Source organism: Orcinus orca, chromosome 20, assembly GCF_937001465.1.
Source record: "Orcinus orca chromosome 20, mOrcOrc1.1, whole genome shotgun sequence".
Classification (NCBI taxonomy): domain Eukaryota; kingdom Metazoa; phylum Chordata; class Mammalia; order Artiodactyla; family Delphinidae; genus Orcinus; species Orcinus orca.
Genome location: NC_064578.1, coordinates 50,126,299 through 50,140,165, shown reverse-complemented (window position 1 = coordinate 50,140,165; position 13,867 = coordinate 50,126,299). Strand labels below are relative to the sequence as shown.

Genomic DNA, 13,867 nt, shown 5'->3' with positions numbered 1-13,867 from the left:
AGGTGGGACCTGAGGCTTAGTGAGTATACAGACACTGCCGTGGTCACGCTGGGTTGGAGCCCAATTCTGTGAGTCACCAAAACCTATCTTCTTCACAGCTATAAGACCAGAATTTTCCACAGGTATCCTGGCTGCTAAGAAGGCAGCTCCCATCACAGACTCCACCATTGTGACCCCAGCCTCAGCCTAGCCTTCCCACTGGCTGTCTCTGGCCTACCTGAAATCATCTTAAAAAAAAAAAAAAGACCATTTACTCTAAAGCCAGGCAGCTGAGAGCATGGACTGACTGCTCAGGTCACATCTGGTTCAGATTCCAGCTCTCACTTTCTGCTTAATCACCCTGGACTAGTTCTTGCACTTCTCTGGGCCTCAGTTTCCTAGTCTGCCAAATGGGGACTAACAGCACCCAGCCCAGATGGCTGCTTGAAGGATTCAATGAGATCACGGAGGCAGAGCTTAGAAGACAGCCCGTGGAGTAGAAAGCACCCAATGGAGAGCAGCTCATGCCCCCTGGACGCTCACTGCACCCCAGGCCTGGCTCCTGCGGGCTCACCAATCCTCGGCTGGCCCTGGTCAGTGGGTTTTCTTGCCCACATCACGTGGTATGCGGGACTTAGTTCCCTGACCAGGGATCGAACCCACGCCCCCTGCAGTGGAAGCATGGAGTCTGAACCACTGGACCGCCAGGGAAGTCCCGAGGTCAGTGTTATCACAGCCCTACTTCCCAAACAGGGGCAGAGAGCCGTCTACCCAAGGCCATGCACGCAGTTTAGTGCCCCGGACCCCGAGCTCTTACCCACAACACTCTACCATCTTTACTGCACCAATTTCGAGCCACAACCAGAGGGCAGAAAAAGGGGGCAGAGAAACTGGGGCTTTGGAAAGATGTGTCTCCTTTCCGCCACAGGAAGGACCCTGAGTTTGAACCCTGCCAGGCTTCTCCGTCCTCCCAAGGCCGGGTAAAGGTGAGCAGAAGTCTTTTTACTCCACTGAGCTGTCTCTGCTCGCCTCCTGCCCAGCCCCTGGTTGAGTGAGAGCAGCTCAGATGTTAGATGACGTCTATCGACCAGTGTTTGGTAGTTGGGGGCAGGGCCTCCCCTCCTTTCTTTTTCATCCCCACTTACCTCAGGGAAGCTGAGGAGCTTTCTATGGTTTGCAGTTGTTTGGGGCTTTTTCTTTCAAATCTTAGTCGTGTGCCCTCTCCAGGAGCTGACTGAAGCTGTGAGCTCAGGATTACGCCTCTTTTCTCCCCACCGCGTGTTCGAACTTGGCACTCAGGGTTCCCGCTTGACACTGGTCACCTCTTGGCCGAAGCACCCTGTCGAGACCGCCGCCCCCGCCCCCCCCCCCCCCCCCCCCGGCCTAGGCCCCCAGGGCCTGACCCTGCCTTCTTGTTCTCTGGGATGATGCCTTTCCTTCCCCCACCCCCACACACCCCGGTGACCACTCACCTTTCAGCTTGATGCTGCCCGCCGCCCTCAACCCCCAAACTGGGATGTTCTTGTGACGCAATGGACCTGCCTCAGGCCTTCTCAGGCCTCATCTTGCAGTCATTCGTGTGACTGATACAGGCCCCCACTAAGGCGGGCTCAGTCTCTCTCGCACACGCATGCAGGTCCCAAGATGTCCAATGGCGAGCACTCAGAGCTGACGGGCTGCGCTGCCAGGATAGACTCCTGCCCTCAACCACCCGGCAGTCTGGTTGGGCTCTGAACTGTGGCTGTGCAGTGCTGAGGCCAAGTCTCCTGAGCGAGCATGGAGGACAGGCTCTTCCGGGGAAGGGCTCCAGGCCCTTGCAGGCAGCAGGCCCATTAACCAAGACAAGAGTAGAAGAGCAGAGTCAGGTAGTCACTGTATTTTATTGGAAAACATTGATATATATTTTTCTTCACAGCTTGAACTGAACACAATATTGCCCGGTTTAAAAAAAACAAACCAAAACACTCCGAAAACATCCACAGCCTAACGCTTACCTGCCCTAACCCTCAGCTCTCGGCTAGGTCTCCCACTATGCCCCATCCCTCCCCTTCCGTCCCCCGGAGGTTGGGTGCCCGAGGGTGGGGATAAGAGATTCTCAAAGCTGGGCAGGTCCCAGGAAAAGCCATTTGATCAACCTGGGGCTGGGGAGGGAGTGGAGGGCAGATGAAATGAACAGGGAAAAAAACAAAAAAAAATCCGGATGACCAAACTGCCCACATTGACTGAATTGTCCCAGAGGCGAAAATCAGAAGCAAGGTCACGGCTCATGCTCTCGGCCGGGGAGTGTGAGGGCAGGCAGGTGGGCGAGGACAGAGGCGGGCACAGAGACAGCACAAAGGTCGGGGAGCCAGCCAAGTCACCACAGGGGAGCGGGAGGGGCCGGCGGAGGAAGCAGAGCTGCCCGCGGCCACTGGTCCTCCAGGGCAGCTGGCCGACGGGACTGTTTTATTGCAGGCATGTTCTCTTCAGAGTGTGGTGGGGCACATCTTCCCTCTCTCCACCCCTCAGCTAGCCCAGCACGGTGTTGGACAAAATTAAAGCTTTAAGGGGCATGAAGAAAAAGAAAGGATAACCAGCATATTACAAAGCGGCCATCCCCACGTCCATTCCGACGAGGGGACCTCGATGCGGGGGGGCAGGGGCGTCACGAGGGAGCGGCATGGGATGTTAGCACCAGGTATTTACAGGACAGCTTGAGATCGCGTCAGGAGCACGGGCTGGACAACGTGCAGGAGGGTCCGGGGAGCAGCCCCGCTCAGCCCCACCTCAGGAAGCCGATCAGATGGGTTCAGAAGAGCAGCCAATGGCATCTGAGCCTCGTCCACTCTCTCCGGCCCCTTCTCTGAGCCGGCCTCCTCAAGTGGGAAAGAATGCCGGCTTCCAAGCCTCCCTCGCCCCTTGACCCCCTCCTGGGCCACATCCAGGCAACACCACAACTCTGGAACCCCCCCGCCCCCCCGCCCCGTCCTCAGTCCTTCTGCAATGCCTCTCTCGGCACCCCTGCCCTAACAGGCTGCTGGGATCGGCACAGGGAATCACAGGGCTGGTCGCATGCAACAGCGAAAGGCATGCTCTCCTGCCCGGCCCTCGGAGGGCCTCGGCCCCTCCCCAGCAGGTCCCGGGACAGGGCTGGCAGCCACCCGGCACCCAAAATATAAGAGGACATATGAAAAGAAACAAACCAAGACGGACGAGAGCCACCCGGGCTGGAGAAGGAGGGCAGGGCCCCCCCGACAAGGGGACTAGGGGGCTCATCTTATGAATGCATCAGGCCTTGGAAGATATGAATGGAAGGGGGAAGGGCAAAAGGAAGAGGTGGCAGGGGCATGGAAGGAGACTCGGGAGGAAGAGAAAGAGCAATCATGCAGCTTGGGACAAATCTTTTGTTGCTTTATCAGATTCTCAGTCAATCAATTGGTGTTTGCTAGAACCGGGATACGCAGGGGAGTGTTGAAGATGCGCGCGCGGGAAGAGAGATCAAGAGAACGGGCATCACCAGCTGCCCGGGGGCCTTCACTTTGCAGTCATCATCTGTACAAACTCTGTGGAGGGAAGCAGACAGGGAGGAGGTCAGCCAGCGAGCAGGGCTCAGCCCCAAGCCGCACCCCGCACCCCGCCCCGACCTGGGGGCTTGTTCCAGAAGCTCCTGCTGGCCCAGAGACAGGGGCCGGGTCGGCTCACCTTCGTAATTGACCTGGCCGTCTCCGTCGATGTCAGCCTCTCTGATCATCTCATCCACTTCCTCATCGGTCAGCTTCTCACCCAGGTTCGTCATGACGTGGCGCAGCTCTGCGGCGCTGATGTAGCCATTGCCATCCTGGGTGTCGGGACAGACAAAAGCTTTGAGCTCGAGGCATTCGCCCGGCTCTTCCCTGGGGGCCACAGTGCAGGAACTGTCAAGTCACCCACACTCAGCAGGGGCAGGGGGGCTTCCTGAGGTGGCAGAGCAAGTCGGCAGCGGGGATGGCACTGGAGCCTGGGCCTCCTGGAAGTTCTGACTCCCGTTACACAGGGCATCCTGGGACGCCACCTGTTCTGCTCTCTGCCGGAGTCCCAGAGCCACTCTGGGAAAGGCCTGCTCACCTTGTCAAAGACACGGAAGGCCTCTCGGATCTCCTCCTCGCTGTCTGTATCCTTCATCTTTCTGGCCATCATGGTCAGGAACTCCGGGAAGTCAATGGTCCCGTTCCCTGCAAGGTGGGGAAGGGAGCAGGGATGCTCTGGGCCTGGGCCCTGGGAGACGAGCCCGGAGCCCTGGCAGAGGATAGACACCGGCTCATCCATCAGCGGAGGAAGGTTCCCCGTGGTCGTGAGGGTGACCGGGAGTGGGGCTGCCCACCCGCTCCATGGGGCTCACCATCTGCGTCCACCTCATTGATCATGTCCTGCAGCTCGGCTTCAGTGGGGTTCTGTCCCAGGGATCTCATCACTGTCCCCAACTCCTTGGTGGTGATGGTACCATCTCCATCCTTGTCAAAGAGGGAGAAGGCCTCCTTGAATTCTGGGAGAAGAAAGACAGTGAGTCAGAGGCTGAGGACACAGGGAAGTCCTGACCTTGGGAGACAGGCCGAAAGAGTCAGGCCCACCTAAAGAAACCAGAACAAGACTTCAACTCCAGCCCAAGCCTCTCGCCTCTGTACTCAGGGCCGGACCCTTCCTTCTTTCAGTCGGCACTTACTGAGCACCTGGCCTGTGCCAGGCAAAGCTGCCTGTCTGTCACCCTAGCTCAGTGGGGACAGAGGGGAAAATGGGTGACAGTGGCCTTAGACCTTCCTACATTTCTTCTTGGTCCCTGGCTTCAGCCTCTCCCTCAAATGATGAAACGGACCAACGTCATGGAGGGGATGAGAGCCGTGGGAAGTCTCTATCTGAAGTATGCCAGCCAAGGTCAACTGGCTGGGAAAGGAAGGGAAGGAGAGGTGCAGGACGCCTCTGGGCGGCACGGCATCCCTCCTGACTGGTACCGCCAGCCCAGTTCCCTGGTTTCCAGAGGAGCCGAGCGCTGTGTATGGTGGAGTCTGGGGGTGGCCGGCAGCAGAGCACGGCTGACGGACGATGCGTGGGGTAGGTGGGGGGACGGAAGGAGAGGGGATGGCTGCCAAGCCAGGAGGATGAGGCGCTAGTGGCACTGAGTGGGAAGGCCACAGCTGGGGACGCATCAGGAGCGGGAGAGAAGCGCGTGGCTCCTGCCCTCCCACTGGGCCCATTTCGGCACCTGGTTCTCCCCACCCCCAAACCCTCAGAGAACAGATGCCTGGCAGCCTATTCCCACAGGGCGTGGGCTGGGGTGAGGTGGTGGACAGTTTGCTAATGGGGACGGTGGGGGGTGGTGGTGGTGGGGATGGGGGCGTGACGTGGAGCGTGTGTTTGTGTTACCCGAGGGCAGAGCGGGGGTTGAGTGTGGCAGGAGCCACACGTACAGCCGGGAAGCTTTGCCCCCGAGCCCCTGGGCCCTGGAGAAGCATTAAGTGTCTCCCTGGGGATGCTGCCACCGCCCTGTGCTGAGGCCTTGTTGTTCTTTGGGGGAGGGGGTCATGTGGGCACCCTGCGCTCATGATCACTAAACAACAAGGGGGTTCTCTGGCTTTCCTCGGTGGGTCTCCATAGCCACCGGGGGCCAAAGTTTAGAAGCAGAAAGTGTGGGGGGAGGAGGAGGGGTGCGGGGAGGGGAGGAAAGGAGAGAAGGCCAAGTCCATCCCTGTCTCCTCCCACTTCAGAAGCTGGACCTTCAGTACCAGTTACGTGGAGCGTGTTGAACGTGACAGCAAAGCTGGGGTTGGGTAGCTGCTGGGGCCCAGGGGCTACTTTGCTCCAGCCCATGGCTGTGGAGCGTAACTGAGAACTGGCCTCTGTCCTCAGGCAGCGCATCGTCTTGGGGCGGGGGGCAGGGAAACCTGCTCAACACACAGTACTTCCTGCAGCTGTGACTTCCTGGGCTTTAGGGGACAGTGGGGCTACAAAAATGAATTAGACAGGATTCAAGGATTTCTTTTAGCTTACTGGGAAATATGTGATCATTCCGTTGTTCATTCATTTTAGTTATTGAGCCAACAAAAATTTACAGAGCACCTACTATGTTTTAGGCACCAAAGATACAGCAGGGACTGACACAAAGTCCCCAAATAAGGAACTCATCTAGTGACAGGAGATACAGCAGGTAAAGACATCATAAAATAATTTCAGATAGAGAGAAAGGCTGTGAAGGAAACAGAGTGACCTGAAGGAGAGTAAAGGAAAGCTGTCTATTTGAGAGGGGAGTCAGGGAAGTCCCTTCCAAGGCAACATTGGAGCCGAGACCCGAAGGATGAGAAGGAGCTGCCCGTCAGTGCAAACCGCCGGGGGAAGGCACTTCTGGCCCAGGAGGAAGCAAGTGCGAGCGCGTGCAAAGGCGACTGCGGAGGTGGGAGTGCCGAGCCATCTCCTGGGAGGCTCCTCAAGTGGGCCAGGAGCTCTGCAGCCCCACAGTGAGGCAGGGAGCTCACCTTCTGAGCCTAACCGGCAGGGGTCGGGCTCACCCTGCAGCCACTGATTAAAAGACCCCGAGGAGCCATGGCCAGGAGAGGAGCCAGCCCTGCCGTCCGGTGGGTTTCGGGCTCAGGACTGTGAGGTTCGGTGTTACTGGGGCAGTGGCGTGCTCTTACACACAATAGGTTTATCTGTCACACGCTCCTCTGGCCGGAGCAAGATTTGGCTGGGGATGCAGAGGCCTTCCCGCGGCAGCGGGAGGGAGGGAGGGAGGGAGGCAAGCTCACCTGCGATCTGCTCCTCAGTCAGCTGGTCAGCCTGGAAAAGCAGGAAGGAGAAAGTTAGTCACAGGCTGGTACATCTTCCTTGCTCAGCCCGGCCCCCTCTGGTGAGGCTGGTTCCACACGGCACCCACGTACCTGGGCAAGGGAGGTCATGCCAGAGCCAGGGTCTGGGATAAAGTCTGGTGGTCCAGGAAGCTGGGGACTAAGGTGGGCTGGAAACCCAGAGCAGCCTGACGCAGGGCCTGATTACACTGCCCAGACTCCGAGGTCTCCAATCCAGCCCAGTGCTCTGGAGCCATGGTGGACGGGAAGAAGTGCTGCCCCAGACCCGACCCAGCTGCACCAGCACAGCACGGGAGCCCCAGAGGCTGAGTGAAGGGAGCAGTTGCCCTAGAGGCCTGATCAAGCAGCTCTAGAAGGCTCCAGACCAAAACAGGCCAGTCCTTGGGTAGGGCAGAGGGAAGGCGTCTGGGGGCTCTTCGCTAGTTTCTATGTCACAGATTTGGAGGCACTAGGTCCGAGCACAGTGGACCCAGCTGGCAACAATTCTAACTGGTGGCTCTGAGGCGCTCCGAGTGCCTAACAGAATCCTGCTCAGGCAGGGGGCAGCCCCCCACTCTCTTGTGCACGGGGCACCATTCTGCTGTTTCTTTTGGGCAGGAAGGGTGGGTGTCAGGGAGGGGACTGCAGCAGGCAGTGGTGGCAGAGGCTGGAGGACTAAAGTCAGCTTCCCCCGCTGCACTGCAGTTTTGAACCCTCTCCGGCCCTGGCTGCTCCGTTTGGTCGTTAGGACGGTGGCAGGCAGCCCTTACTGCATGCGGGGCTTGGGGGCGGGGCAGAGGAGACGCAAAGGCTAGCTTGTCCCACACTGGTGTGCTGGGAACTAGCCAGGCATAGGGATCCTCCGGGGGAGCAGCCATGAGGGGAACAAAATCCCAACATTTAGCATCAAAAAAGGAATTTTCCTTGGTTTTTGTGAATGCTGCCAAAAAGGCACCGCTCTCCCCAGACCACCATCCCCTTCCTTTATTTCCTTTCACAATTAGGGGAAAGGGGCTTCTAGCGTTGACTCTGAGAGCCCCCCAAACTGATGCATGCCATTGTGTGTATTTGCATTATTCTCTATAAAGTTTCCAGAGCTAGCAACAACCCCCCAACCCTGTCCCAAATATGAAGACCGATCACGTTAGAACAGGTCTCAAATGTCCTTTTTCTTTCTTTCTTTTTTTTATTTTAAATCTAAGGGAAGAGAAACTTAGGCCAAGCCCCAAATAGTCAGAATGGGAGGGGAAATCAAAGTGATGATGACAGAGGGGAGATGGCTAAGGGAGGGGGAAGCAGGAAGGTAGAGAAGGAAAAACACCACACATGCACATTCTGGAAAAGTCCAAAGTCTAAAGGGAAGGTTAGGAGGCCAAATGGAGCCACTTCTGCATCACTTTCAAAAAAGACCCAGGGCTGCTGGGCTCCTGAACGCCAGCCTGGCAGCCCTAGGCCCACAGCCCCTTGCTCCTCCGCTTCCCCTGGCTTCTACGGGTAAAGAAGCCGGAGCCGATCCCCTAGGTCCTGACACCCGAGGAAGCTGCTGGGGGAAAGTGAGAACAGAGGATGGGCTTCTGGTTACCAAGGCCAGGTGATGCCAGGGGAGGGGAGGGGAGGAGGCAGACGGGAGAGCAGCAGTCTGGGCAGCAGGGCCGCCATCCCCTCTGCTTTCATCCTCCTCCCCTGGCCTGGATGGAAAAAGCTAGTCCAGTCGGGGACCTCTGCGCCCCTACCACACCACCTTCGGGCAGCAGTGGCAGGGGCTGCGGGCAAGGCGGTTGGCACAGGCTGCAGAATGGCCCAGAGTGGCTCTGAAGGCCGGTGTCTGCCGCTCCCCACCGCCAAGCTGCAAGGCGCAGAGAGGCTCGGCCACACTCCTACAGGGTCACTGCAAATAGGCGTGGCTCTGACTGTAGGGCCCATCGCACACTCTCTCCCTCCCTGTTAGGAGACCCTCTGCCCTGCTTGGAGAAGGAAAGGTCCCAGCTCCGAGCTAGAGATCTCAAAGCATGGCTGCTGCCCAGGAAACTGATCACCGCTGGGGAGCCCTTCTCAGGGCTTCTTCCCTTTCCAGAGCTGAAGATTTTCAGCTTTCACCAACAACTGTCTCCAAAATAACCCAGTTGGTCTCCTGCTTCCATGCCCCTCATCTTAGGCTCCAGCAAGGAGCTGGACAAGGAAAAAAAAATAATCCTGGGGTGGGGGAGGGAAGAGGGTATTATTTCTCTGCCTTGCCCCAGCCCCCAGCCAGTGCCAGAGAGCAGTGTTAGATGAGATCAGAAACCAAGGCCAGGGCCCCTCACCCGGGCCAAGGAGGAGCCACAGAGCTCAGGCCAAAGTCCAAGGCCAGTTAGCAGTGACTTGTCCCACCCATCCATACCTTGCCGATTACAAATGGAAAGGGAAACTAGTAGGGCCAAAGCTCGGGTCCTATTTGGGAGGCGGGGGGCCTCCTAGCACCTGCCAGTGATTCGGCGCCCGTTTAGCAAGGTTCTGCTGGGGGAAAATGGGGGAGAGGTGAGAGGAGCCATGAAGCCTGTGTCAGCAAGTATGAGATCTGATACACAGCAGCGGCGGCCTGTTCTCCCCAGCCTTGCCAGGAATGATGGCTGCGCCCGGTCCCGAGGCTAAGCCTGGGGGGCTAGGGGTGTTGTGGGTAGCAGGGACCGGGAAAGAACTAGTCTGCTGGTTTTCTCTCAAAGCCCCAGCTGTGTGAATTAACAGAAGCACTCAGTGAGGGCCCGGAACAGAACAAGCGGCCCTCGGGCTGATGAAGGGGTCCTTCTGGAAGTCTCCTCTAGTCAAGCTCTGCAGTCCCCACCCCGAGGCCACAGGAACAGGCGTCCGATTGTCACCGACGCCACACTGCACTGCACTGTCATTTGGTACAAGTGAGGAGATGCAGAGCGGTGCGTGGAGCTGGAGACCATGAGAAAACCAGCATTCCTGTTTGGAAAGAACAGCTCTCTTGGTCTGAAAGGGACAGTGAGCGGGTGAGGTTCAAGGCTGAAAAAGCTGGCTCGTTTGATGCAGCCCAAACTTTCATCTCCCACCCCCATTTCCTACAGCGTCAGTGCGCCATTGGGGCCCGAACAACTCCGCCCACCTGCTCCCACTGCCCTGCCTTCTGCCCAGCTTCATTCTTTCTGGGAAGGGGACCCGAGAGCCACTCCCTCCGGCCTCTGCAGCCCACCCCCCATCCAGACTGAACAGTCTTTGTCCCAGCTTGCCCTGGAAACTTCCAGGGAGCTACCCACATCCACCTCCAACCCGAGGCCCACCTCACCGCCATTCATTTTCTCCAACACGTCCCCAGATCTCCTTCCACCCCACCTCCCACACCACCCAAGCCAAAGTCCTCTCCCACCCCTCACCTCGGAAAGCCACCTCCTCATGGACCCAAACGCAACACTCCGCACTTCCAAACCCAACCTCCCTTCCTAGTTCAATAGCCTTAACCCACCAGTAACCGCAGAACCTTCTCTGGCTGCCCCCCACATCAACCACGAGGCCCCCTGTCCCCCCAGCACTGGCAAGCTCGCCATCCCCTTTTGACCACTTCCCCGACCCCAATCCTCTTCAGTCCCTGCAGGTTTCCAGAGCATCTCCTAACCTCGGCTGCCACCCACCCCAGGCTCTTCTTCCCCAAGCTTGCATCTCACCCTCCTCCTCCTTCCTCTGCACTGTCGGTCTTTGGAGAACCTCCTTCTCTCCCCTCAAGGGTCTGATCTGTAGAAGGGCCCCCCCCCCCCGCCGCTCCAGGAGCACTCCCCCCATCCAGGCCCAGCTACCCACGGCCCCCTCTCGGGGAGCTCCCCAGCAGCCCGGCTTCCCTCCGAGCCCCCTTCCCTGCATCCTCTCAGGACCCAAAGCCTTTATCAGGGCACAAATCACCCCCTTCCCTAGCTAATGTTTCTTACCTCGCCCCCCGGGAATCCAAACACCTCACCTTAGCGACCAAACGCCCCATCCTGGGTCCAAGAGCCCTTACCCTCTGAAGGTCCAGATGCTCCATCCTGGGTTCAAATACCCCCTTGGAGGGCTCAGGTGCCCCTTCTGGGGACCAGAGAACCCATCTGGTGCTAAAAGTCGCTTTTGGAAGCCCCAACCCCCTTTTCGGATCCAAACGTCCCGCTCTGGGTTCGAATGCCCTCGATAGTGGGGCACAGAGGGGTCCAGAGGCGCTCTCCGGGGCCCAAACACCCCCCATTCTGGGTCCACTCGAGCTCTCGGGGGTCCTGCCCCGCCGCGCCCACCTCAGAGCTCCCAGCCTCGGCGGCCCTTCAGCCTCACTCACCATGGCGAGGCCCGGGGTGTCCGGAGCACGGGGGTCAAGGTTCCTCCGGCGGCGGCAGCAGCTGCAGCAGCTTGAGCTCCGCCGCGCGTCCGCGCCTCCACACTCACTGCCCGCAGCGCGCGCCGCCGCCGCCGCCGCCGCCGCCGCCGCCCGCCCCAACGGTCCCTCAACGGCCGCCGCGCGCGCCCCGCCCCGCCCGGTCCGCGCGCCGCCGCACTGCGGCTCCCACGGATCCCTCCGCGCCTCTCTCCGCACTGCCGGGCCCGCGGATCTCTCGCTCCCACCCCGCTCGGGGCTGGGTTTGTGGCCGGCCGCGCGCGCGCGCACCCGCCGGGGGACTACTTTCCGTCGCCGCGCGCCCCGCCCCCTGTGCCCACTCTACTTTTCTCCTCGGCGGAGGGGCACTGCTCGGCGGCGCGTGACGCGTTCCTGTGTGAGCCGCGCCGCTATTGGGCCTGGGCGACGGCGGAAATGAGAGCGCGGTGCCGATTGGTCCGGCCTTCCCTGCAATGCGTCAAACTGGGGCGAGCCACTGCGTGGTGGTGGTGGGCAGCCCTAAATGTGTGTCTGCGTGGAGCTGTGAGGCGTAATGAGGCGAAGGGGAAAATTGTGTGACTGTTAGAGAAGCAAATACATCATCTTCTTGGTCAGGGAGTGGTAAAGGGGTGGCGGAAGATGCAGAAGCACTTTCTCGGCTCTCCCCTCTAACAGATGGAAGATGGTGCAATCCAATATGCTGGCCTGGAAGCCCCGCCCCCAACTGCGCTCTACGATGTGGCGGGGTCTTCAAGGTTCCTCTCTTACCCTAAAGGTGCTGTCCGTTGGGACAGGTGTGTGCACCCTGTGACACCCTCCACAGGTGTCCGGAACCCCTATCCCCGCTTCACTCCTGATTGGCTCAGGGTCTGTGAAAGTGGGGCCGTCGCAGGACAGCCTCTGGGAACAGGGCGTTAATTCAGTCATTCATTAAAAAAGACTGAATTGGGTGCCTGGTGTAATGTAGGGCCCCGTGATTGGCTGGGCTGGGGAGACCAAATTTCCCAACCATTGTCCTGTTGTCTTGTAGACCACTTGAGTCTTTGCACTCCTTGTTCTAAGGTTCCAGCCATAGTAGGAAAAAGAGTGCCAAGGTTAGCTGAGACTGTTTACTGGAGCTCAGAAACGCTCCCCTTCTCTTGTTTAGAATGGGAGCTGCCATTCGATGACATGTCCCGTACCCCTCTCGGTGATTGGCTGAGGAATGACTCACTCGCCAATCATTATGTCACACCTGGAACAGGATGTAGGCTAATGAGAGTCCTTCCCTAGGTTTTTGGATCTAGAGTTTGGGGACAGGAAGCCTTTTCTTTTTGCGTGGTGAGGCTGTGAAGAAATAGGTCTGGCACTGTCTGTGGCCATTTTCCCACCCTGGAGGGGAGAATAAAAGTGATACCAAGGAGAGGCAAAGAAGAGATGGAGTGAGAGAGTCCTGTTGCCATTCACTTCCCTGGTTCCAGTACTCTTGAGGCCAGCTGCGCAGCCATCATGCCAGGATTTTGCATATATGAGCTATTAAAATTTCCCATTTATCCCAAACTGGTTTGAGTTGAATTTCTGTCACTTGCACCCAAAGATTTTCTGATGGATGTGAACTGGGCTAAACTCTGTCTTGGTCATCAGCATTGGCCCTGAAACAGAGAAGGCCAAGGACCCAGTCAACATTTGCTGAACAAATAAGCAAAATGAAGTCAGGCTCATGCTCTCTCCCCCCTTCTCTCTCCTCCCTGTCTCTGAGTCTTGATTTCTGCCAGGCAGACCTTAACTTCTGATTTACTTAGGCCTACGAAATAATACATATACTACTATTAACATGTTTGAGCACTTACTCTGTTCCATGCACCATTCCATTTGCTTTGCATCCATTAGTTTATTTAGTTCTTACAATATCCCTATGGGTTTGTTACTTCCATTTTCCACCTGATGAAACTGCTTTATTGCCACTGGAATTAGATGAGACCAGAGAGGTATGAAAGCTTGACCAAAAACAGAGAAGTGAAGTAGCTTGCCCATGGTCACACAGTAGGAGGTAGAGTCAGGATTTGATCCCCAGCAGTTTGCCTGAAAACCCCACACTCTTAAACAGCATTACACTACCAGTGAGAGAGATCATATTTGTCTTCTATTATCCATTTTCCCTGTCTTCCAGCATAATAGAAGTTTAGCTGGGCACATTGCGATCCTGAATGAAAACTACATTTCCCAACCTTCCTTGCCCTTATGAGTGGTCATTTGATTGAATTCTTGCCAGAAAGGATAGTGATATATGAAACTTCTGGGTATACCGTTAAAGGGGAGGACATGCCCTCCTTCTTCTCCTCTTGCCTGCTAGTAGAGCAGCCCTTGTAGGCATTAGATGAGAGACCAATGGTGACCATACTCACCTGGCACCTTGATGATTGCCTGGAGCAGAGCCCACCCTTCCATCCCCAGTGCCAAACTTTTATTCGAGAGTGAAATAAATTTCTGTATTGCTTAAGCCACTGTTATTTTGGATCACTTTGTTATAACAGCCAAACACATACATGTCCCCTTTTTGGTTACTGCCCTTGCTTTGGTGGAAGCTCTTATGCCTACATTAGTGAGGGGTCATGTGGTTCAGGCGTAAACCAATCAGCATGTCCTGCTTCCATACCTCTGAGTGGTTCAGAGTCAATTGTATGACTCTTATTTTTTTCCAGGCGTGGCATAATTTACATTCAATAAAATGCCACAGATCTTAAAGTGTTCAGTTCAATGAGTTTTGATAATTGTGTACGCCATG

At 57.2% G+C, this 13,867-nt stretch overlaps 1 protein-coding gene across 1 annotated transcript; it reads right to left on the bottom strand.

Moving 5' to 3' along the window:
- Positions 1-1,840: 1,840 nt before the first annotated feature.
- CALM3 (calmodulin 3) lies at positions 1,841-11,440 on the bottom strand. Its single transcript, XM_004271137.3, has 6 exons — positions 11,068-11,440; positions 6,732-6,762; positions 4,337-4,480; positions 4,063-4,169; positions 3,661-3,796; positions 1,841-3,521 (listed from the first exon to the last, which is right to left on the bottom strand). The coding sequence occupies exons 1-6, from the start codon at positions 11,068-11,070 to the stop codon at positions 3,493-3,495; spliced, it is 450 nt and encodes a 149-aa protein (XP_004271185.1). The 5' UTR covers positions 11,071-11,440; the 3' UTR covers positions 1,841-3,492.
- Positions 11,441-13,867: the final 2,427 nt, after the last annotated feature.